At 35.4% G+C, this 26,100-nt stretch overlaps 1 protein-coding gene and 1 long non-coding RNA gene across 9 annotated transcripts in view; one reads left to right on the plus strand and one right to left on the minus strand.

Moving 5' to 3' along the window:
* MAP3K7 (mitogen-activated protein kinase kinase kinase 7) overlaps window positions 1-25,759 on the plus strand; it is a 47,961-nt gene extending 22,202 nt beyond the window's left edge. For 4 of the 7 annotated variants that reach the window (XM_071741313.1, XM_071741318.1, XM_071741317.1 and 1 more), the window contains 9 exons: window positions 167-248; window positions 1,432-1,583; window positions 2,229-2,388; window positions 4,885-4,965; window positions 11,312-11,379; window positions 16,938-17,046; window positions 19,857-19,918; window positions 20,466-20,581; window positions 22,723-25,759. In XM_071741313.1, coding sequence (XP_071597414.1) covers window positions 167-248; window positions 1,432-1,583; window positions 2,229-2,388; window positions 4,885-4,965; window positions 11,312-11,379; window positions 16,938-17,046; window positions 19,857-19,918; window positions 20,466-20,581; window positions 22,723-22,903 — 1,011 coding nt within the window. In that variant the 3' untranslated portion in view covers window positions 22,904-25,759. The remainder of the gene's footprint in view (window positions 1-166; window positions 249-1,431; window positions 1,584-2,228; window positions 2,389-4,884; window positions 4,966-11,311; window positions 11,380-16,937; window positions 17,047-19,856; window positions 19,919-20,465; window positions 20,582-22,722) is intronic. The other 3 variants (XM_071741314.1, XM_071741315.1, XM_071741316.1) reach the window with 3 other exon arrangements.
* On the minus strand, window positions 5,957-9,028 carry LOC139794974 (uncharacterized). 2 transcript variants are annotated; one of them, XR_011725334.1, is made up of 3 exons: window positions 8,581-9,028; window positions 6,450-6,525; window positions 5,957-6,171 (listed from the first exon to the last, which is right to left on the minus strand). It is a non-coding gene; the product is annotated as an uncharacterized lncRNA (long non-coding RNA). The 2 variants fall into 2 exon arrangements; XR_011725335.1 differs by lacking the exon at window positions 8,581-9,028 and adding an exon at window positions 7,183-7,906.
* Window positions 25,760-26,100: the final 341 nt, after the last annotated feature.

The following is a 26,100-nucleotide window of genomic DNA, read 5'->3' on the forward strand; positions in this document are numbered from 1 at the left end:
ATAGACCTAGTTCAATGTATTACTAAAAATAATTGCATTTATTTATTTCTATATAAATTATAAGTGTTGCACATGATTTGTATTTATAAATTACAATGTACTATTTAAATACTTTTTAAACAATTGCTAGTTACTTTTTAATCAAATTTGTGCTCTTTTTTCGCAGTACTTTCCAGGAGCAGATGAGCCTCTCCAGTATCCTTGTCAGTATTCAGATGAAGGCCAGAGCAACTCTGCCACTAGTACAGGTATATTTGTATAAATTAAAAAATGGCAACATGAAATTATGCAGATGGATTATAAAGCACATTCTCATACTGAATTTGAACTCAAATTGGGAAAGCTAACCTTTCAAAAACCTTTAACATGGGCAGGAATCTGGTTTTTTTCATTAAGACCTCATACCACATCATGTTTAGTGTTCTCAGCCAAATGGTTTTGCTGAAATGTACCTCGAATGGGGAACAAATGTATAACAAAAACTGAGTCTGAATGTCCACGTATAAGGTCTCCTCCTTTTTCCACATGAATGTTGCTAGCAATTGACACTCTTTTGCTCATATGTAACATTTAGGAGTTGACATATTTAAAATGTGTGGCTATTCTTAAAGGCTGCTACCTGCTTTCAGTTATGATCTCCACAGTATAAGCCTGCGGTTTTTATCTTAAAATTCAGTAAATACAGAAATTTAAATTAAGTGCAAGGAAATAATTAGAGAAGTGAATGGAATAAAATGTGGGCTAGGCTTTCAGGTAGTCTTGCCCTCAGAGAAATACTTTTAATAACAGAAAATAAGCACCATTCAAGTCTTCTCTTTTTTAGAGTACACTTTTCCCACTTTAATTGTTTTTAATCTCTGGTATCTTCACCTTCCACTGCTTGGTTGCTTTGTTTTCTATCTCCAAACAAATTGTTATTTTGCATAAAGTTTCTTTAGCTACTGTGCAACTTAGTGACCTGTAAATTACAAATCTGTTCAGTTGTAGTATTTTACTGACTTGACTAGCTATTCTCTACCCTGCAACATATTATTTTAGGATACAATTTCTCTCTTTAGACTGTAAATATATACTGCCTTTTCTTTTTCAGGTATTTGTGTTCCCCTATGTTTTTTTTATGTTGCACTTTCTTGTTAGTAGTGAATGAGCTTGCTGGTTGTGTTGTTAATATAACATCTACCCCAACAGTTTCAGAGCAAGCTTAAGAAGTTACATCTTATGTCATCATTGTACTTGTGTATTTTGTTTTTCACTTCTTCTACTTTTTACATTAATGGATCTGATGCAATCTTGCAGTTTGCTTTTCATTAAACATTTTCAGAAGCATTTGCTTTAAAGCAAAGTTAGGCTTCTGAGTATTCAAGTGAATAGATGCACTTTAGTATTTTTAATAGAAATTCTTAAAAGTTTTTCCCTGTTGTTGAATTCTAGGTTCGTTCATGGACATCACTTCCACAAACACAAGTAACAAGAGTGATGCTAACATGGAACCAAGTGACTTCCAAGGAGCTTCTACCAATGACACAATTAAACGTTTAGAGTCAAAATTGGCACAGCAAATGAAAAATACAGCCAAGCAGCCGGTAAGCCAATGTGTGCAATTTTAAACCATAATAATGAAATGGACAAAGTGCTGTAAGTGCTACAAAACATCAGTGTCTTCTTTCAAACAATGTATGAAATTGAGTCAGTTACAGAAAGAGAATGTGGAAGTTTGAAAAATATGGAATAATTCCAAAAAGGTAAATTGGAAGGCTCTAATAAGATCTCCCATTAAATAATTTTTTTAAAAAGAGTTAATTTCATTTAAGAGATTCATTAGGTTAAAAAAGAATATATATATTTTAAATCACTGCCTTTATTTATAACTAAAATATTAGTATTACATGGAAGGATTAAATATTCATGTGAATTTTGAAAATACTATATTTTATTTCAAGTAGGATGAAGAAATACAAAGATCCTCTAGTGACAATATCTGTCTAATTCTACTCAATTTTTATCTGCATAAAGTTACATTATTTTGAAAGCAGCATATATTTGGTTCTTGTATGCCAGTAATAGCTAAATTATTCCCATTTATTCAATTACAGATTTTAAATGCTGTCACGTTTAAAATGCACGTTAGAGAAATATTTTTTAACGTACACGCTGTGCATATAATGGAGGGGGCTTCTTTCTTCTTTAAATGTTGTTTCTTTTTTTTTCAAATGTGACTGTTGAAACAGGGTGATCCTGGCCGTTTGAGTTTACCCCCATCTCGTGGGAGCAGCGTGGAGAGTTTGTCAGATGTTCGTGCAAGACCACAGTCAGCCCTTGTTTCAGGAGAAGCCAAAAGGATGAGTGCTGACATGTCTGAAATAGAAGCAAGAATAGCTTCCATCACAGGTAAAATTAAAGGATATTTGGGGGTTGGCTAAGAAATTGGAAGAAAGGAAAGGAGGAAGGAAGATGTAAAGCACCTTCTTACAGAAGGTTCACACCATTAGCCATATGTAAATACTTAATGCTTAGTACTTAAACTTTTCATCTAGTTTTTGCTCTCTTTTATTAATTGTAGGGAAAAATGGTGTCATTCACAGTTGTACGTTCAGCAAGGTTGAGTTATTTAATTGGGTATTTCTAAGCTAGCAGGAGAGATTACTTTTGTCAAAGTAGACTTTTACCTTTTTTAATAATCATAGAGACTTCTAAATGTCAGTCCTGTTCCAAATGCAAAACTTTCTCCTTTTCATCTGAAATAAGAGTTTTTCCATCTGTGCTAGCAAAATTTCTAAAATAACATTTCCTTCAATATTATTCCTTTAATATTTTGAAAGTAAGAGGTGGGTTTAAAGGTAAGCATGTTCCCAAATAAGTTTTAAAACCCACTTGACAGATTTCAGAAATCGAAACATAGTTAGATATTATTAGTCAGATTAATAAACCATTGGTATCTTCTGGTTAAAAAAAAAAAAAAAAGCACCTACAAGCATTTTGCCAGGTTTACTTCAGGTAGCTATAAACTTCTGTGTCTAAACATTGAATCCTTGGATTGGAATCTGTGTGTAAGTATTACAAATACAGTATTTTGTGCTGAAAGGTATCTTTATTTTTCCCAGAGGAGTAAATTAATAAAAATGTGTATACTTGGCAAACACTTTCTTGTCTCTTTTCTTCATCAAAAGTTGTTCATTAATCTATGCAAACTTCAATTTTTAAGTTTCATAAATGAATTTTTTTTTTTTTGTTATGGTATATAATCACATATCTAAATAATCAGACAAAATTACTTTGGTTAACCCTGGGTTATTTAGCCATTCTAGTATTTTTCTAACAATCTGAAAACCAGGGTAATTTAGTAGCTGTGATTATTACGGAGCTATGTGTTACAGTCTGGCTTTTTGTGCACCATGACTATTTCATTTATTTTTTTTTTTGTTCTTCATTGTATTATGATTACTCCAGATTTTGTATTACTAAGTACTGAAGTTACCCTAAACACTTGTTACTTTTGTGTTCTTATTTTAAAGCCTTATTCCAAGATTTGTCTTTTGTATTGTCAGTGATTGTGTAGCACATCTCACCCTGAATATCCCTAAAGATTTCCTAACACAGAAGGCAGCTGTGTACTTACATGATAATAACAACATGCTGGTTTTATTTTAAAATATGTCAGGATTCACTTTGGTCTCTGACAGTCTAAAGTCAGTGTGAGTTCTTCAAATGAGTGTAGATAATCTGGTTCTCCTTTATGCGAGTTTTTAATTTTTGTTGTCTGTCTTCCTTAAGGACATTGCTTTAAATAATGATTATTATTTCAGAATATTCTAAAGAAACGTCTTCAGGTAGTAGTGGACTATTAGAAATTAGGTCAGACCCATCTGACCTTTTCAAAAAGAGATGAAACAGCACTATCTTGGTTTTGCTTTTTTTTTTTTTTTTTTTTTTTTTTTTTTTTTGTTAACTGTGACGGAAACAATGTGCTGTGAACCTAAACAAAATTGTGTGGCTGGCTGAGAATTGTGCTGTTTGTAAAGAGTCAGTTGGGTCAAGACTTATTTAACCTTCTTGTTCTATCTATCACTAGATTAAGTGTTAGACTAAATCACATAATACACATCACCATTACATAGTAAGTTTGAGGTGGATATGCTGCAATGTTCTTCTTTTGGGAGATGTTGTCAGGTTTTTCTCTAAATAGGAACTATTTGTCTTAAACTACATAAGCAGTAAAATAAAAAATGTATAGATTGTATTCCAAAGTTTATCAAGTTTCTTCAACATAATTCAAAAATTAAACAGTTGGTAGTGATGCCCAGAGTGCAAAACAAAAAATCTTCACTAATAGAACAAAAGAATGAAAGGCAGGAATGACTGAAAAATGTAGTAAGAGAAAGCATTTTTTTCAGAGATAGAATGAGATATTCCTTGAAAGGATGTGATTTAAGGAGACAGAAGTACCTAGCTATGAATCTTGTTTATAAAATACTTTGTACCCAACACTAAAGAGAAAATGGTATATGAGTTCAGGCAGTCAAGAATTTATTCTGAATATACAGGTGATCTGAAATAATTTCATTTGTACTCTGTTCAGATAATTACATTTGGTTTCTCCCTTCCTTGTTGCCATGCTGCTTTCTGTGTTCGACTGTTGTGTTGCTAACTGTAACTAATTACACAGTGTTGTAATGTCAGCTAGTTGTGCATTTTTTTTGCTTTTTAACAGTTGCTTTACTATGTGTAAGCATGAGTGGAAGGCAATGCAGTTTACTCTGCATGACACGTTTTTGCATGAACTCTAGTTTAACCAAACTTAAGAGAAATGCAGTATTAGAAATTTAATAATTTTGCTATTGCCATTTTAGTGTTTTGCATGTGTATTGTATATGTGTATTTTTTCAGCCTATTCCAAGCCTAAACGAGGCCATCGTAAAACTGCTTCATTTGGCAACATTCTGGATGTCCCTGAGATCATCATACCAGGTATCGCATACCAGGTGAACGCTTCCATTGGTTAAGATGCCGGAATAATGATCAGACTGCTAAAAATACTTCTTGCTCCAGCTGCTCTAGGGCAGAACTTATCCCAGTAATTTGTTTCATAACGTCTCTGTAAAGAGAAGCATATTTCAGTGCAGACTTGCTTTGATCAGTAAAGGATTTTCATCTTCAAATTTACTTTTATTGACAAAGGAATTTTTTTCTCCTTTATGAATTCTTTGCGATGTTAGGTGCCTTACAGAGCAAAACTATTTATGCAGTCTTTTATTACAATACCTCATTTTCAACTTATGTTGAAAAATTCCTGTCTAGATAAATTACCTTGCCCTGATCTTTGTCGTGTTTGAGCAACCATTTTTCATCTAATCAAATATTAGTATAACAAAAAAGCTTAAATACGTTTTGTACAGAACTTCAAATCTGTGTGATACTTGTGATTAAGAAAATAATAACATTTAATCTATGTAACTCTTACGTTTGAGTACTCTTTTTTAGATCTAAAATGTGTCTGCATGAGGTATTTCTGTTGTGTTTAATGCAAACTAAAACTTTTAGGAGAAGCTTTGGACAGGAAGAAAATCAGTATAATCAGGCGCACCCATAGATCATAATATCAGATGGGATTTTAACAAATAATTCTCATTTTTCCCAAGTCTGTATTTAGCTAGCAGCATATCGATTTACTTTCCCATTCCTTTTTTCTTTTCTTTTTTTTCCACATTCAAAGTAGATTTCTTTCTTTCATTTCATATTTGTCAGTGCCTAAAAAGAAGTAATCAATTCCAAACTCCAATAAGTATACCAGTTGCTTCAGATTTATTTTTCGGAGGCAGGAGGTACAAATAATTATATCTACTGCTAAGCTAGAGATAAATTAAAAGCTAGGGACCCCCTACTCTGAATTTATGTCATCTGAGGAAGTTTCCTTGTAAATCTTGGCATTGTTTGGTATTTTGAAGTTGAATGCAAAAGATAATTTTGTACTAAAGTTTATTTCATGTAACTTTATTGAAGTTTATCTATAAAAACAAAAAGAATGTCAGTGTAGATTCCAAAGAATAATGCAGCTATCCATGAAAAGAAAATCCATTTGACACTGGTGCTAACAAATCAGCAAGAAAGTTTACTAGTGTAGCTTTCCACTGCAGTTTTCAAGGTGTCCTGGTCTGCCACGGTGTAAATGAAATCCTGAGAGATCAAGAAGAGATCAGTGAAGAGATCTGTCAAGTTTTGCAGTGTCAGTATGTGATGAAAGCCTGGTAAATAATCTCCATGAGCTGAGTGCCTCTTGTCTGTGCACGCTGTCAGCTTGTAACAGCACCCAGGTTTCCAAGAAACCTTGAAATTCTCAGAGAACACTTTAAAAGTCAGTGAAATAAAATGCCATGTCATTTTCACCAAGTAGATTGTACCAATCTATTGGTTTTACTTATTCAGGTAGTGGCAGTCAATTAGGTATTCTTTACCTGAACTATTTAAATTGAACTTGACAGGATGGGAATTCCAAGGTGAATTTGAAATATATACAAGAGAAACAGCAACCTGTAGAAATTAGGGGGGGTGTATAGGATTGGAGCAAGCATATTAATGAATTCTCTCAAAATTTAAGGTGTTAAAGTCTTAAATAAGCAATAATGAGGTTCACTCTTAATGGTTTATCAGAAATTATTATTCATAAGGAGGAGGATTAGAGTATCGCATAGGCTGAATTTTGGTGTGACTGGGGAAAAAAAAAAAAAAAAAAAAAAAATAGGAAAAATCTAGGGTCAAGGACTATCAGCTATTTATTTTAATAAGATGGCATGGGACCATAGCAGATGCATGCAGATTGATCCCAAGTAGTAGTATAAGCCACTACTGTCATGCAGTTATGAATTACTGAAATCTTAGTATTAATTTCCAGGAAAGATAAAGAAGCACTAACACTATTTACTGGCCCTTGTTGAGGTTAAATCAGGAATTCACATACTGTTCTGAGCAGCCATATAAAGGAAACATACATGCACTCCAAAATAATAGCAAGATCAGCTTCTAGGGTGGTACAGAGAGTATAAAAAAGAATATGAAAGCATGGCTTTTTTAGCCCACAAAATGAAAGCTGATAATTCAATAAGTATTTTCTATAGGTGAATCTGTAGCTAAAAACTAGGAACTAAAGCTTAAAGACAATATTTGCACTATGAAGGAAAAAGAAATTACCTGGAGATAAAACTGGAGTGTATATTAGAAGTTGTCTGGTTGTCAGAACAGCTTTGCCACAAGAACCCCAAGGCCAGAAAAAGAGAGAAATCTTTACATGATAGGTGTGCAATCCAGTGCCCAGTATACTAATTATATTTACCTCTGTGCCTTAAGCAGTTACTCAGAAGTACCTTACCCACTTATTCTTTTAAAGACAGTGTAGCATGGTCTGTTTCTCAACTGTTCCCTTAATCTCTCAGCACAAGGCTTTTCAGTCCTGGCCTCTTAACATGCTTTTCCCCTGCTAACTCAGCTTCCCAGTCACCCCAGATTGGTCTCTCCATCTCAGTCTCCTGCCGTGGTGTTCCTCAGCTCTGTCGCCACAGTCCCAGCTCCTTCCAGCTTCCCTGGGCACCTCTGACTGCAGGACTGTTTCCCTCACTCCTTGGGGCAGCCTGAGCCCTGACCCACTCTGAAGCTGCTGCCGGAAGTTCTGCTGAGCACATGGTGAAGCAGCTGCTTCCCAGAGAGGGAAGGCACCACTCTGGAATGTTACCATGAATCAGCTGCTTTGAGGCAGGGTTATTTTAGAAGTATGAGTACTACATCTGCTATCATTGGGGTTTTTCGTAATGTGTTGCCTCAGCTGCTTCTCATCCGTGAACTGATTATGCTGCCGAGGTCATAAAATACAAAATTTTATCTGTTGAATGTTCTGTGTTGACAGATGTGGAAGTTTTTAATATATGTTAGTTCTTCTTTCTGAATAGGTTTAAATAAGAGGGTAGAGTGAATGTTCTTTCGTTTAAGATATTATTTTTGTATTGTTAACTTACAAAACTTAGAAACTGAAAAATGGATCAAGTAATTCCTTTACTGTGTAACAGCATGGCAAACAAGTTTTCAGCAGTTTTTACCTGCAGCCAGGTAGCTAAGTGAAGTATCAATTCTAAAACAAGGAGCAACATTGAGGTTTTTTATATATATGAAAAATACCCTAGGAAGTACGGAAGGATTAAGAGCTATACGTTTAAAGAAAGAAACAAAAAATAAAATCCAAGTATAACTTGTAATATGATCAAGAAAAATAATCAGAACACTTCCTTGATACACACTAGTTGAGCAGCACATATAGTAGCAAATATACCTACAAGTACAGTACAGCCTTTCCTTCACTGGCAACATTAGTAATTTCATACATATAGCATGCATGCATTTGGCTTTGTAATTTTGTCATCTGTCACAGCATTAATGCCACAGCATTAAGATTCTTACAGCATTGGCACTGCATAAATAATTACTCAGGATAGGAAGGTTTTGTTAAGTGTATGTTGAAAGTGGATAGGAATTATAGGTGCTTTGGGGTCTGTAATTTTTCCATCTACTTTTAAAACCAATATAAGCCAGAAATCTCACCCGTGACTCCCCATATCACTTCATTCTTCTGGAATTCAGATCAGTGTTTTAACTTCTCTAAGATCCTTCCAGCACTGTTACAGTCACTGGTGATTCTGTGCTGTGAGAGATGTTTGAGTCTTAAAGGTGTGTAAGGAAGAGAGAGTACTGTGCCAAATAAGAAAGTGTAAAAGGATATGTGTGTATCTGCTAAAGGGCAAGGAGAAGATTTCATAGCTGGTCTGGATATTTGGTGAGGGAGTGATCAGAAGCCTTAAGTTGTAGAATTTGTTTTTGTTGGACTCTGTGGGGCAGCACATGATAGAAGTTACCTGATCCTTTTTAATTTCATTTTAGAAAGTGAACAACCATATGTGAATGATTTTTTTTTTTTTTTTTTTTTTTTTGAGGGCATGAAGGATATTTGTGATGTTTGATGTTTAATCTTAAAATCCTGTGAACCACTGAAATCCTGACACAGTGCATCAAGCTACTGTATACATACTGTGCACATAGAAATTTGTTAATTTTTATAATGAGAAAAAATTAAATGGATGTAGAGGTAACAAGAAGATCAAAACTGTGAGAGTAAAGCATAGTGAAAGTAGCAGCTATCATTTCAAAAAAAGATTATATATCAAAGTGTATTTTTCAAATGAGATTTGTCTTGAATCTGGAGCAATAAGTATTTGTTTATTTGTAGTCTGTTTCTGCTTTGTCTAACCTATTTATTTGCCAGATGTCTGCAATAGTTACACTAATTAAAATGGCATTGCCTAGTAGAGCTTGCTCTTCTCTCATGCTACTAACTTGAAGATATTTCATTTAAAGGTGTTCATTTATTACAACGCAGTAGTCTTGGCCCCTCTTTCTCCCACCCTCAAGGCAATTTCTTTTCTTTCTTGCACCCCACCCTGATTATTTTAACATTTTGGCAGCCATGTTCTAATATTTCAGCAACACATGTGCCGGGTTCCTTAAATTCACAAATGTTGCTAATCTGAAATGAGAATTTCAGATATTTTTGCAAGCCTATTTCAGCTGAGCTAACTTTATAACAGTGTTGTTGAATGAAATGTGCACGTAATTTTGTATCGGTTGTGGGCGGATGGCCCATATCTTGAATATTGAGATGAGCTATGTCAGCCAGATGAAGTATCCTTTTTTATGAAGTGTATAGTCTTGTTTGTTAACTGCTTAGCTAATGGAAAAAGTTCACTACAAGTGAACAAGTTTGGAAATTTTGACGTAGCCATGTCATTCACACAATCTCTGATATTGACATATTAAACATAGTACAGCCATTGTTGATTAAGAAAATATATACTTTCCCTGAACTTCAGAAGCAAAATATCAAGACCACAGAGAAGTTACAATTCAAATGCATCTGTAATCAGAGAAAAGAGTATAGAGAACAGAGTCCTGTTCTAGACTCCTTGATTTTCTTATATGCTTATTTTCTCGTTGTATTTTCTATATTTCTCGTAGTATAATTTAAGACTATAAAGTGACACTGAGAATTTTGTATTGCTGTTTTGTTCCTACATGTAATAGTACTTACATTTAAAGATGTACAAGTGTGATCCCATTAAGTGTATCAATTAATATTGCGTACCCTAGCATTTTTGTATCAACCATTGCAAATCCAAACACCTGTCAAGGTAGACTGTGGAATCCTAAGGAAATGATGCTGAATAAGAAGTATCTGAAAGGTTAAAAATGCAATGCCTGTTGCAGGGCTGTGAGTGAGCTGGGTTGGCTGTGGTGTGCAGGGTCACTGGGCGAGGGGCTGCCATGGCTGCACCACATGTTTCAGATGCTCCCCTCCAGTAGAAAAGTTACGTAAGGCAGAGCGAAGAGCAAGAATTTTGAGCATTGTCAGCTGTTACTCAGGACTTTTTCGTGTTTCCTTTTGGACAGCTGACCTGCTCTCAAGAGATACTGTAAACAATCACTGTAATAAAAATCAAAGTAGCCGGGGAGATTCCGGTGCATAATCGGGGTTTTTTTATTATTGTTATTTATTTTCAAGGAGACTTTCTTTCCTGGAAATGCCTTTGATTGCCTGTCAGTGTTAAAATTTAAACTGTTTTATGTAGCTGTCACTGGTGGATAATTGCGAACAGGTGGAAGGAGGGGAGGAAAAGATTACAGCATTGTGCTCAGGAGGTTGATGGGGAGATTTGATTCAGCCGAGCAGTCCCCTTTTCACAGTTCTCCCAGCATGAGGACAGGACACAGTTTCCTTCATCTGAAGGAGACACAGACCAGAAGGAAGCGCTTCTGCTTCATACTTCTTGGTAGGGCAGAAGGAGGCACACAGGCACGAGTCCTTGCTGTGTTCCTTGGGCATGCCAAAGAGCAACAGGTTAAAGCTGGCAGGCTGTTATCTTTGCAGTCTGGCTTTTAGAAATCCCCATAACGTAACGCACTTGAAATAGATGTCGTCATCAGCTCCTGCCCTGTGCACTAAGCCTGACCAAATACATGTGACAGAAGATGGTGGAGTAGAGTGCAGCAGCTATTCATGTGGTAGGAGTGGTTATTGTATTAGGGTATACTTTTTGTTGACAGGCCAGCATATTTTGAGTTAAAATTCTGCAGCTGTCTCTCTCTCCCCCTCTCTCACTTTCTCTCTGTGGATTTGTACAAATTCCAAGCTCCTCTGCAACAGTCGCACCCTTCTTATTTTGTTCTGAACAGATTTCACTGGTTTGTTTTTGTTTTGTTTTTGTTTTGTTTTTTTTCCTAGCAGGAAACGGACAGCAGAGGCGCAGATCCATTCAAGATCTTAGTGTTGCTGGAACAGAGTCCAGTCAGGTAACATCTTTCTCATCTCTTCTTTATCTGTCAGTAAAGTCAACACTGAATCTGTACAGGGAAACTGATCTGGAAATCTTCACCTTTGATGCTTTCATAGACATTATGTGGAAGCTTGGCAGACTGTGGTGTCATTTTTCTTGCATTTAAATGAGATTTCATGAGAGTAAACTATGCATGAGCTCGAGATGAGAAGTGCTTTCATGCAGCATGTATCATTTTTATGTACACACAGGATTTTTTTGTACCACTGAATTTGGCTGGGGGCAGATGTTATACAGGAAAGCATTTTCACCTCTCTATATGTAGGGAACAATTGTAATTACTACTTATGATTGTCTGAAGCAGTTACCCATAATATTAGGCTCACTTTTTCCATAAAAATTAAAAAAGTGCATCAGTGTTATAAATGTATTCAGTATCAGTCTCTGAGCCCTGAATAGTACCTTACAGTAGTAAGTAAATAGCTCCCATTTCTTGTGAAAGGTTTGCAGGAGGGTACTGTCACACAGTTTTGTTTAAAGGAAGACTCAATTAGATATTTTATAGTAACATAGCTTCTCTTGTATCATGCTTTGAAAGCAGACGCAGTGGTATGCTACATAAAATTGAAATTAAACTGATAATAAAATAAATTTAAGAACATGTTAAATGATAAAAGTACAGCTAATGCTTCAGTCAGATGGTTTTATTTTGTGTTTTTAATTGATTTGCTCTCAGTTTCAGTAAATCACAGGGGCTCTTTGGCTGTTAGTTTGAATTGACAGTTTTGAGAACCCTGCTGTTACTTGAATGTGGAAATTGAATCTTAGTGTATTCATAAGGTTATTCAGGTTTCCATATTAAACAATCTTCAGCAATAATTCAAAATGGGAGATAATTTGGGGGGGGGAGTTTGTTACCAGGGACACCAACATTTGATCCTTTAATTCCATGGAGTGTGAGAGTCACAGAAATGTCATTAATCCCCAAGGTATAACTAGAATTTACCATGTATATCTATCAGACAGAAACAAATGAGTCTTAAATGCATTTTGGTATCATCAGAGAAGACAGGTTTGTTAGAAAGAAATTAATCTGCTAAACATATTAAAGAAATATATTAGCTTGTTCAGGTAATTGTAAGAATAAAAATATGTAAGACTTGGAGAAATAAAAAAGTGACAGTACAAGTTATACCTAACTGCTGATTAACGTATGAATACATCAAATTACAGCATTTTTTATTTAAAATTTACCATGCTGTTCTTTTAAATAAATTATTTAATATTTAAAAATGTAGAACATTTACTTCATATCTTAATAACTTTATTGTAATCTTTCTTTGAAAGCTATTCTACTGCTTATGTGGTCATTCTAACTAAATTGTCCTTGTGACCAGGAGGATATAGAAAAGTTTTTTTATTTACCTTGCCAGTTCCTGGTGATGATCTATAGAAGTGCCAGAATCACATTTTACTTTCTTGCTTCTGGTAGTGTACATATTGGAAGTCTAAGTGGAAGGATTACAATTATCTGCTTATATCTTGCAGGTTTTGGTAATATTATGATAAACCAGAAAAAAATAGTATTTTAACAGGCATGAAAATGCACTTTGGAAGAAATTTTTGCACTGGCTTAATAAATGATTAAATTTTACCCCCTTTTTTGAGTGAGAAGCGATAGAAAAGTCTGCTGAAACTAATGCTGACTTCTAGCATACATATATTTGTGTATTTAAAGAAAAAACAAAACCAATAGACTGAAAAAGAATAATGAAAGCAAGCACAGTTATAACAAGACAAGATTACTCTTTATGGGTCTCTATAGTTCTGGACCTCATTGCCTTGATTTCTTAAGAAAAATCTTGAGCTACTCTCCATATAAGCAATCCACTAGCCAAAGCAGGAAAAACATTCGTGACTAGCATAGTTATGGTCAGCTTACTGTATCTCTCCATATGCAGCATACCTTATATAGGTTATGCTTTCTAATGTGAAAATCTTCCTCCCTTTCTTTCTTGCAAACATCCTTCTTTCCTGGATTCAATTCTCCTTTACACCCACCCTGCAGCACACACTTCTTCACTGAGCTGCCATGCCACTGCCTGCCTCTGCTCCCACACCCAGCCCTTGTAAACTCCTGTCCTCCTCAAAATCAAGTGCCATTTTGACACTTCTTTTTTTTTTCCCCCTCTTTTTTTTTTTTTTTTTTTTTTTTAATGACTATTTGGCTGACACAGTAAAACTGATTTCAGGAATAGATTTCTATTTAATAATTTTCATTTATAAATGAAATTTATTATAAATGAAAATTAATTTTCATTAATAAATTTCATTTAATAGAAGAGATTTGTAAGCAAATAGAATATAAATCTATTATAACTATTTTTAAAATCAGGACCATTTTTCCAATTTTGAGTGTAATGTCTGTTAAGGTGGAGGCAAACACTGGACTTAATAATAATCAATACTCCAAAGTTTGGGATACTTACCTGAAAGGGTAGATTAAGACTCTGGTCTCCTTCCTTAACTGCTAGTCTTTTTTAATCTAACCTTCTTGTATGTTTTAGTTGTATCTATATTTTATTTCTAGAAGAAGAATTTTTTGTGTGATTTGTATGGCTGATGATTGCTATTTTTGTTGTTGAGACATTTACCAGTGTTGCTCTTATGGATGTTATCAAGAGCAGGTGGTAGTAGTGCTTTGTATATGATTTTACTGCTCATCCAACCTTTTTGCATCAACAGTTCAGATGGGAAAATAGTCAAAGTCAAAGGTTTTCCATCATTGGATCACCTGTGGGATTGGGGGGTCTGCTTTTTCTCAGACTTCTTTAGTGCTTGGTGACCTTAGTCCTCAATCCAGGTGACATGAGCAGCCCTGATGCAACCCTCTCTGTAAAGTCAGGTTTTCAGTCATTTGTTTCTGTCCATATACTGTGCTACCCTGTTTGTTTTCCCACATAATTTTTTTTGGCACTGATTTGCTTCATCTGCCTTTCCATTTCCCAGTACAGGCATTTTAAAACACTATTGTGCTGTCTGTCCAGCATTACTGTTCTTGCCTGAACACTTTTGTAACACAAAACCAGATGTGTGAGCTCTCAACTGCAGCCATGAATAACTTTCCAGTGTGTAGGAACATCAGATCTGCTATTTACACTGAACAGAGCCTTTACAGAATTTGATATGTTCTACAAATCCTAAGAAACATGTTTGGCATAATCACTCTAGAACTGCAGGTTGTGATCCATGTTCTTGCCTGGGTATCTTATTGGGTACATAAGCCTTCACAGTGCTAACAAAATATGAAAACTACCTCTTATAAACTTTTTAGTTTATAAGTTTACAACCATTTATTGTATAGAGCAACAAGGTTAGAATGTAGGTGCCCACATACATGCAGGGTAAGTGGGATCATTTGAGGGATATGGCATTATACATGAACTTCCCTCTGCCTGGGAGGTTCTGAAATGGGTCACAGATACTCTCTTCTAATCTTTTTTTGCCTTCCCCTTTCACAGCAAGTTAAAATCCATGGCTGAGGAAACAGGGCTAGTGTAATTAACACTTTTTAATTGGCAACCCAATGTTGCCAAATCAAATTAAGCCTTGATGTGTGGGAGAGCTGGGGAATGCAGGGGGGAACATTATTCCTCAGAGCATGCCAGTTTTACAAGACTTCAAGTCTTTGAAAAATGGAAGCTAATAAGCCAACAATGCCATGTGGGTTTGGCCACCTGGCAAAGATTACTTGAGAGTAACCTGTTATTAAGTATATTGAGAATACTGAGATACCTGGAGGAAGCAAGGATAAAAGGATACTTGTGAAGGAATAGAAGAAATCAATATCTAAGGAATGCTCATTGGCCTACCTGTCACTAATGTCCAGGAGGTTTAAAGCATCTCACACAGCTCATGCTCAAGTGCTGTCATGGAGCAGGTGTTCAGTCTGGGGAGCTTGCCTTGGACTTGGCAGTGCTTTTCAGGTATGCATCATCTACAAATCCTTACCATCTACCTCACTCTCTAGTAGTGTTCTCTAAATAATGTTATCAAGGAAACGTGTTTAGGTTGTTAATTTTTTTTCTGCTGATGGATCAAAACAATCTGGTACAGTGAGCAATCTAGTATAGCATGAAGAGGTTCCTGTAACCAGAGTACTACTCAGGTGCCCTTTGCTATCAACCATAGACACTCCACAAATCTCTTTTTCCTTAAAGGACTTACACACTGTTAAAGGTGCTTGCTCTGCCTTCTCATTTTTTTAATGTGTTTGTCATTCATATATGAGGACGCTGTCAGTAAGCAGGAAGCTCAGAATCCATAGCCAAAAGCTTTTTCAAAATGTGTCATTCCATTATCCCTCAGATTATTTCTGAAATAGTTTATATCTCAGTTTCTGGCTACTTAACATGAAACACTAAATGGTCAGTAAAAATTACGCAAGAAATGTAATGCAGTTGAAATAATGGATATTTCAGTGTGTTTAATCTTGTTACTCTTTTAATTGTTCCTTGACTGAGATCCTGGCTTTCAAAAATTACATTAAGATAGGATATTTGGAAATTAGACTCGTAAAGAAATACGGTTTCCAGTTAATGTATATTTGAATACTTCTTTTGAAAAATAGGGACATTAATAATTTCTTTATACCACATTGAAAATAATTGTAGTTTAGTAGCAACTTATATTTTTATTCATTTCTTAATCTGCAAAACATACTGTGGTTCATGATCGTAAGTCCTTTCCTATGTTAATTTCATTTTAGTGAGGGGCATATTTGAGGTACAAATATATATATATATATATATATATATATATATATATAAGAATCTGGAAAGGCACCTTGCTAGAATAAGGAATTGTGTATTATGTTTTTGCACTTCGGTAAGCAAAAGAATTAAAGGAGTCAAGCTGTAGGTATAGGAACTTCCTACAGAATCTTTTTTTTCTTAATTTGGTGTGTTAGAAAGAATGCACTCATTTTCTAATGACTTTGCTTTAGTTCATTGATCTGGTTTGATTAAACACTTTTTTAATGTTTTCTGAAGATGAATCAAATAACCTGTGAGCTAACATAAGAACAGCAAGAAAACTCCAGACTGATACCCCACAGTCTAGTGCAGTTACTGAGCTGCATTCATTTAGGTGAATGCATTTCTCTTCATGGATTAACCATTGGATACAAACTTCTTCACTTGTGTTATGGAGCTGCTTCATTTCACTGAATGGTGGTGTGAAAATTCCTAGACCTAGTGTTGTGCTTTATATAAAGTTCTTGAACACATTGTTCACACTGCCTTTTATTATGCTGAATAGCCAAATTATTGCCATTTCTTTTTATACAGTAAAGATGGAGGAGAAATGGGGATGAAATTATCCCTGCAATGCTTATAAAGTTGACCAAACTGTAGAGAGCTTTCAAGGTAAAAGCTTGGGGAGAAGGGTATTTGGGATGATGCATAGGTCCAGGTTTCTTCACATTTATTTTTCTTTTTAATATTGTTTTTGAAATGATCCTTCAAAGTCTTCTGTTAACTTTTCTTGTAATTTTATTTTGTTTTATCATTTCAGGAGAGCAGAAACAGCAGTAGATCATCTAGTCCTAGTGTGAGAATGATCACTACCTCGGGACCAACCTCTGAAAAGCCAACTCGTAATCCATGGACACCTGATGATGCAGGTGATCCCTTGTTCATTACCTAAATTTTTGCTTATGAAAACCAGAAAATACCTGTTTGATCGTAGCATTGGGTGTATGCCTAGACCTTAAAAAATTAAGCAGTAAAGGTCACAGTCTTGTTTTCGTTCTGCTTAATTAAATCATTACATTATTGCTTTGTTTTGCACACTGGTTTAAAGACCTTCTAAATCATATTAGGTGACAGAAACTTGTAAGCATTTTGCTTGTAAGGAAGTACTGTACATACACAGTGATAGTAGGTACTTAATGCAGATCTTTAGCAACAGTTTTTGTCTGTAGTGTGGTTTGGGGAAATTCAGGGAACAGTCATCTTAGCATTTTAGTCTTGTGCATTTGTATTTTAAGTGCACAGCTGAAGCTTTCATTTCTCTGACTTCTGGAATGAAACACTGTAGGTGAGTATCAGGTGGAACACATTAATTCTGTTCTTTTATCTGCTTAATTACGCTTTTGCAGAATATACATGTGCACACAGTCTTAGAGTTTTTAAGTGACCCTAACATAAGTGTGTATGCAGAAGTGTTGTAAATTCTTTTACTGTAGCATCACTGTTCTTTTGTTATGGAATAAGATTAAGAATTAACATAATTTATTAGTTGAATTAAGTTTTAGAACTCATAATGCACTCCATAATGAAAAGAAGCAGTACTGGACTGCGTGAAAACAGTGGATCCCCATAAATTCCTTTTTAGAATATAAGTAAGAATTACTTTTTTTCTCTATTTTTTTTTTTTCTTAGCAAAATATACATGTTGAATTTTAAACTTAGACCCAAGCTGGCAGCTCATAGTGCCACAGATTCTGAAATCTGTTGTGATGTGTTTTATCTTTGGCCAATCAGACTCATTCTCTTCCTGTAGCCATCTGTGCAAAATGGAAACCCAGAGGTGAACTGACCCTTGCACAAGTATATATAATATATGTGTGTACACTTGTATTTTACCAAATATAAGGTGCTTGTGTATGCAACTTGTGTACTTTTTAAAATTGGTCTTAGTGGGAGGAGGCAAAATACTCTTGTATTTTACTTCTGTACTTCTTTCTGTCCATTGTCACTTTGCCCAATCACACTTTGTCTTGTAACTGTTAATTTCCCAAAGCCCTTGTCCACTGCCACAGCCCACGCTGTGCCCTCTCTTGTATAGTATGAATTCTGAGTTGCTTTAGGCAGTGAGCACTCATGGAATTACTGCCTCACTTGGAAGCAAACTTTTACCCAATGAATAGTTTATTGGGAACTGAAAGTTGCTGTTTGTATACCTGTGCAAAGGTAGTTTCTCCCAAGTCTTTGCCCTTAAATGCAGCACAGCACTAAGTCTAAAAGTTAGGTCTGTTTTCTGGCTCACCTTAAACTCGGGTAAATACAGAACGTACAATGTGTATATTTTTTTCTTCTTAGGTTTATGCAGTCCATGAACAAAGGATGGCTTGAATTTCTAAAGAAAGAATCCTAGTTTTCTGTAAAAGAGCCTGATCTTTTTGAGTTAATGGTGCAAAATCCAAAATTGAGGATGCAGTTGAATCTGGTCAATCACAGAAGCAGTTACAGTTGTGTAGCACAGTTCTGAGATGCTCAAGAATGTAATCTTACATATTTTGCATGTATTGATGTATTTGAAACATTGCAGCAATTCCTTTGCTGCAGCAGAATTCCATATATGGCAATAGTCTGATGTAGGAAAGGACTTTTTGTATTGTTCTCATTTAAGATACCGTGGTGAATAAGTCTCTGGTTTTAGAGTTGTTTTCTTTTCCTTCTTTTGTTTTGTTTTGGTTTTTTACCACCTTCCAGTTTCCTTATAAGCATGCACTTAACCACTTTTTCTCCACTCCTACCTTCTTATTTCTGTTTCCTTTTGAAGCTGCTCTTGGAGATAGCATAGTCTTTGAGGGCAACACCTTAGTTTCTCTACCACGACTACTCTGTGGCAGGTGCTTTTGGGGTATGGGTAAGCAGCCCCTTTTTTTTCCACACCTACCCTCCTCCATGTAATCCTCCAGTAGCAATAATGCCGCTATCAAATCAGTAGTTTATCCATCTGTCTTTACTCCTGTGTCTCTTAAAGCTTAACAGTAACCTTGTGATGCCCAGATCATGGGCTATCAGAAGATAGGATCTATAAAATTTCAGAAACGTGTTAAATGTGGAATGCAAGCACTAGAGAAATTTCTAGAGAAGTCCAGAAAAACTGCAGTGTAAGAAGAGAGCAGCCAGGCCCAGGACATAAATTGTTTATCGGGTTCCTTGTTACCCACAAAGTACCTCTACAGGGCAGAGAAGATGCCCTAGAGCATGTTGTGAGGAAGATACTTACAGACCTCACTGGGAGTAGGTTTCAAAACCGAGCAGGAGGTTGTGCTTATTTTATTTTGGCAGAGCTGGTTTGCACAGCTTCTAATTTTAAAATCATTAGATGCATGGGCTGGCTGGCTGATCTTTCATAAACAAGAATGAAATGGCATTTTTTTTATAAATAGAGAACACGATTGCAAAGTGTATAAAAATAGTATTTTTAAAACCTGTATGCTGTTCCATAGCTTTTAGATGCATAGGCTGATAACCTTAATCTCGATCTTTTCTTGGTGTGATAGGCTGTACTTTTGAAGTTCTTAATTTTGTCAGAAAAACAGAATGATTCGCCTGCCAGTGGGATTGGAACGCTGCTATTTTCATCTGCCTTTCCACATTCAGATTGTGTGTTGTGAAATTATTTAGTATTCTTGTTTGTGTCCTATAAGAATAGAATTAATTCTGAAAGTCCATGAAAATTTTCTTGGTGTTGTTACAGAGACCAATGGGTCAGATAACTCCATCCCAATGGCATATCTTACATTAGATCATCAGTTACAGGTAATAAATATATGCTTTATTAGATGCTTCATCTTTCATTTCATTCCAATGTGTGAATTTTGGGCTGCAAAATATAGTGCTGCATACTTACCTGTGTTTATATTCCATCTAACTTTCGACAGAGTATATAAAAATATATTATGTAATCTGAGATTGGTTGACTGAGATATGATCAAGCTATTAAAAACCAGCCGTGGGAAACATGATCTTTAAAACCAAATATAAGCTGAGTTTGACTGTCAAAATACGACATTATTTGCTTGATTGAATTAAATGGTTGCATCCATTTTGTTGTGTGAGGGACTACATGCTACTTCAGTTTTTGTTCCTTGTACCAAAGACAGCATCAGATTAATGACTGCAGAGTTGAGGTTTGAGTCAACTTTGGCATTAGTGCAGTAAAATTTTCCAGGGCATGGTATGACACTTATTTTTAAAACCTTACTGGTTTTTAAAAGATGTTATAAATACTCTGCAGAGACATTCTAACACACTATATACTAAGATATCAGTTCATTAGTTTTTAACATGTCTGATTTATTTTCAGCCTCTAGCACCATGCCCAAACTCCAAAGAATCTATGGCTGTGTTTGAACAGCACTGCAAAATGGCACAAGAATATATGAAAGTTCAGACAGAAATTGCATTGCTGCTGCAGAGAAAGTAAGTAAAACGTGCTGAACCTCTTCTGTTCTTCTATGTCTTTCTTTTATCCAAAATCTGTTGTCTGTGGCTATTATTTTTTCTGCCTTTATGAAGTAGCATTTCTCGGGGCATAATTATTTTCCAGCCTTAATCTCAGAAATACTGAGCTGGTAGCTGTATGGGAGAGATTCAGAGCAAGTAACTGGAAGTTTCAGTCAATGTCAAGACTCTGCTTCTGGGCAAGTCCTAATTTAAAGTGTGTGGCACATCCATGTATGTAATGTAGTAATGCTTGTTCATATCATCTCAGGAAGAGTTCATCTTGTATCATTCTAGGAAGACCTAGAATTTTAAGGAACCTTGTAATTTTATTTTGCAGACTGTCCAGTTAAAAATTTTAAACTGTGATTCGTAGATAATCACTTGGATAATGGATTTTGGAGTAATGTGTCAAGGTTACTCATTTTGCAGTTAGTCTGTATCTTATATCTGATCTCTGTCAATCATCAGTTTGCTGTCAATATTTATCACCACACATCTTGTGTTTTTCTGCCAGGAGTTTAGGACCTGTTATTTAAAAGCCTTTACGTACCTTCTCATCCTTCTGCACTAGAAATAAACTCTTTCCTCTTACTTTGTGCACACATAGAAGTGAAGCAACTGCATCTATTGTTGGACCAGGGCCAAATCTGATCTAATTCTGAATCTAATTCAGAACTTCAGTTTGCAATACGTTCTGTTATCTTCTGCTTCTCATCATTTCTGTTTCCTGACACTGGGGAGCTGTTCTAAGAGGTCATTTTATATATATATATATATATATATACACTCCTATGCTGGACCAAGTAACCAGCTTGTTACTCACCAGTGTCTGAGCCACTGCAGGCAGGTGGTTAATGAGGAGCTTGCCTTGGTGTTAGTGGAATAGCTAATGAAAAAAATCTGTGTATAAACCTCCTGTACATTAGAAATAGCACACAGAACGAGGAAAAAAAAGCTACTGTAAGATCAGTCTTCTATCATCTATTCACTTCTGTTTTAGCAGCATGAGAACAAGTGGGTTTTTTCAGGTGCAACTAGGATTTTTAGACTTCATGAGGAGTTACTGAAGCTAGCACAAAGACCTTAATTTTGGTTGAATTTCTGTGTTTTCCCTGTGAATCAGTAAATCATATAAAAATGTGTTTCCCTTCCAAAATTGTTGGTTCTGTACCTTTAGATTCCACCTTTACCTTTTTTCTCATAAAGTCTACATAGACATTTCTCTCAAACTGTGTTTTGAACATAATGAACATAATTGTCCATAGGTGTTAAACAAAAAATTGTGATTGATGAATTTGGTGCTGGCTAAGGTAGTTATTAGACCAACCTTTACAGAATGATTAAGGTTTTTTTTAAACTGTAATTATAAACCATATGGCAACAATTAATTAACATGAACTTTCTCCACTACTATTTTGTTACTAAAATATTGCTGGCAGCTTGCCTCCTTGTCACCTCATAAACAAATAGTAAAGCAAACTGCTACATCAGTTTTGTAGGATAATTTATAGCAAGTTTATCAGTGCTTTTTTTCATCTAAAATTGTTGCTAAACAGCATAGTGAACACTTGCAGCATAAATCAAGTGAAATGACAGTTACAAAAATAATTTGCTTGATTCTGCTTTTCCACTGCTTTTAGGAGTCCAGATAGAAAACAGCACTTCACTAAAATATTACCAAAATTATCACAATTTTGCCTTTTAAGTTACCTTTTGGTTTTTTAAATGTACCTATTTTTAGGAAAAATTATAGTTCATATATATTTATGAAATTCTGTGTGGATCTTTAGACATTTTACTGTGACCTGTAGAACTGTGTCTGAGAGCCATATATATATATATATATATATATATATATATATATATATAGGACAATTTTAGAGACGGAAGGTATGGCTTGCAGCTATTTGAAAGTTTAAATGTGGATTTGATTTGGAAGATATTTTTTTCCCAGTCTACAGTAAAGAGTAGGATTATTTTTTTGTCAACTTTTTTCATTTTTCTCAAAATACTGACAGCCAGGAGTTATTGCCAGATAATCAAATACTAATTTTAAACATAAGTCACCTGCACAAGTAGATTATAAATGACACTTGCTTTTTCTTTTTTTATTTTAGACAAGAACTAATAGCAGAACTGGACCAGGATGAAAAAGACCAGCAAAACACATCCCGCCTGGTACAAGAACATAAAAAGCTCTTAGATGAAAACAAAAGTCTCTCAACTTACTATCAGCAATGCAAAAAACAATTAGAGGTCATCAGAAATCAGCAACAGAAAAGGCCAGGCACATCATGATTTCCTGGGACCTTTCAAATGAAAAAATATGCACAGAAAAGACTGATTATTTTTTTTATTGATATTATTATCCCTTATTATGACAACTCATGAGTGTTAGCTTCTTGGTGTGATCTGTATTTGTCTGCTACACTTAAGATCATTTGATTTTCTTTTTCCTACGGTGGACATCCAGTTCAACGGGTTAATCAGATAAGGTGAGAAAACAACAGTGACTTGAATTAACCAACAGCCCTCAGTTTAGATCAAGAACAGTGGCTGTGTGCATGCTCCCTGTGTGAAGGCTGGCCTAACAAGTGTTAAACTGGCTGCTAAATTGTAAGATCTTGGTTTTAGTTTCTGGTGTTACCTCGATAAAAGCAAAACAAAAACTCGCCTGTTTCAGAATAGGTTTGTTCCAGTGTCTCATCTCAAACTGTTGTTGTTACAATTATTTTCAGGACTTAAACATGCACCAAGCTGCAGAGGTGATGCTGGCTGGCGAGGGTAATCATGAAGCAGTAGTGATGCCTCTTACCTGTAGACGTAGTGTATTTTTTCCACATGCAAAATGGTAGGCAAACCAGTGCCAGCATCCTTGGCTCAGTGCTTGATAGCCCTGCATTTTGACTAATACACCTGTATTCTTGTGCATTCATGAAATAGTCGAAGTAAAAGGCTGTATTTTCTTTACTTTATAGGGGAGAATGGCATGCAGTTTCATCTAGTTACTGGGCAAAAGTTACCATGGTGTTTCACTGGGCAAAGTAGGTCCCTTGTATAAAAGAGGGAAAGAATCAAAAATGTGTGAAAGTACGTTTTAAGCCTTTAAAGCCTTTGTCCCTGTAGCATCTTTGAAAGAAAATTCAGAAAACAAATTAATACAGAATTTTAAATACTCCTTTTATATTACTTCCTGGATTTATTTTTTTTCCCTTACAACTTACTTGCTGAAAAGCATTTACCATAACGTAAATAAGTTTGTTTTGGATAGGCAAAGAAGGGTTGGAGAAATGAATTTATTTTAAATAGCAACTCATGAAATGGAGCGGAGTATGCAAGTAGGGGAAGCTATTAAAAAAATGAGGGAAATGGCTTAGATCTCCATCAGGAATCTCAGTTATTCTACTCATTCGACTGTGGTTGAAAGGAAGTCCATCACAGAATGCCTGCTGCCTTCCCTGGGACTGAAGAATTGCATTTAATGACCTCAAGCAGAACATGTAATGATCAGTGTCATTATTTACCACCATTACTTGTTTACATTGCAGATTGATTATTTGGATTATGAATTACCTTCTAAGTGGTAAAAAAAAATGAGGATCCTCTAAATATAATGCAAAATATTCCTTGACATAAACTCTTGGTTTACTCAGTTGTGGGCAGGGTTTTAGTCCCAATCTTTTGCAAAAGGAAAAAAAATTGGGAATTCAAGTTTAGCTGCTGAGCCCTCAAAAATATAAGAGAAGTAATCTGAAATTTGACTTGTGCTTATTTCAAATGAATAATTATTCATAAGAGCCAAGGAGCAGAACTTGGAAAACCATTAGTGGTAGAAACCTCTTATTATTTTTTCTCCCCCTGCCTGCTTACCTGATAACAAGCATGAGTACTATTGTGCTGATCTGTGAGCAACAAAAATGACCAACAGTTTACTAAACAGTGTCATCCTCTCTTGAAAATAAATCTATTGTTGGCAAGCCTTTGGGAGTCAGAAACCCTTCCCTCATTTTATTTAAATAAAGGAAGGGTTATCATTCCCAAAACTTTAGCAGATAATTTGATTAGTTAGCTGAAACTGATATTGGGGATCAGCTTAAGGGCACGCATATTTATAGCAAAATGTAATTGGCAGAGAAAATAACTGAAGTATTAGGAATAGCACAAGTTGTCCAGAGCATTGCAGTTCACATACATCTGTCCATCTACCAAAATGGGACATACTGGGTGGTCAGCAGCTTGCTTAACAGATGCTGAAGCATGAAGTAGAGCAGCAGAAGTGCTCAACTTCAGTAGCATGGTTGATAATTTGCATACACAAAATCATTTCCCAGGAGATTTTTACAGTTTGCTCTTGTCACAAGAGATACACTTGAGGTCAATCAGTATTGCATGTGAAAGGTCACTTTATGGCAGAGTGTGAATTAAAAAAAGTGATTGAATTCTTAACGTGATGGTACATAATACATAAATCTGTCCTAACAGTTTCTTTTTGGGGTTTACATTAAAAAGGGTCTAAAAGGGTCTAAAATTGTAAAACCAGTACTGTGCTTTCATGCACTGTGTAACTTTACTCCATTCAACGGTTGGGTATATTGCTCTTGTAACTTAAAAAGGGAGCTTAATTCCACCAGAATTTAGAAAAATATTTGTCCAGATTTCTCAGTGTTCAGTGTGTCAAAATCTGTGTATCATGAAAAAAAAAAAAAACCACAAAAAACAAACCTTTAAGGGTAGAATATAGCAGTTTGGATTAAGAAATGTTTAACAGCTTAACTTTCAGTGACCTTTCTTATTTTCATAAGACTCTTGTTTTAAAAAGTTGTTTACAAATGTACTTTTATTCTTCTGTTAAACTATCTTGAGTGTTCAGAATTTTTTTTCACAAACTCTTGTCCAGTTAAAGCTGTTTCTCTAATAATGGAGGTGAAACATCTCGTTTCCTCTGGGCACTGCCTTCTCAGAAAATGTAACAGGCTCTGCTTTTTGTTACAGTATGTGTTCTGTAAGATAATTGTGTAATTGAAAGAATGCTTCTGTACACTGCACAGTTCTGCCAAAAATGCTTTTTTTAGGCTTTTTGGGGTTTTTTTCTGACGAGAAGTTGAATATTGTAATTCAAAACTTGTACATAAAATGGTGACTGATTTCATATGATTCAGGAATGAGCGGTGTGGCTTTCTGCTACAGGGTTTTATTGCGTTGTCAGGAATCTAATTAATAAAAGCTGAGAGACTTCCACAAACATGTACAAATGCCCCAGCACTTGCCAGGGCATCCTTGATCTCCCATGGAATCCCACCCGGGGTGGGGGAACAATCATCATGCAGTTGTTCCCACTGCCAGAAGAAAATTCTTCTGCCCTTAGCTCTTCCCTTCCTGTGTGCAGCAATAGGGCTTAGGATGAACAGTCCTGCTCACAACTGTGGATCCAAGATACTTTAAGAATGCCACATCTTTCCTACAGATGTCCCACAAAAGGATAAACACTTGTCTTT

Source organism: Heliangelus exortis, chromosome 3 (assembly GCF_036169615.1).
Source record: "Heliangelus exortis chromosome 3, bHelExo1.hap1, whole genome shotgun sequence".
In the NCBI taxonomy this organism is placed as follows: domain Eukaryota; kingdom Metazoa; phylum Chordata; class Aves; order Apodiformes; family Trochilidae; genus Heliangelus; species Heliangelus exortis.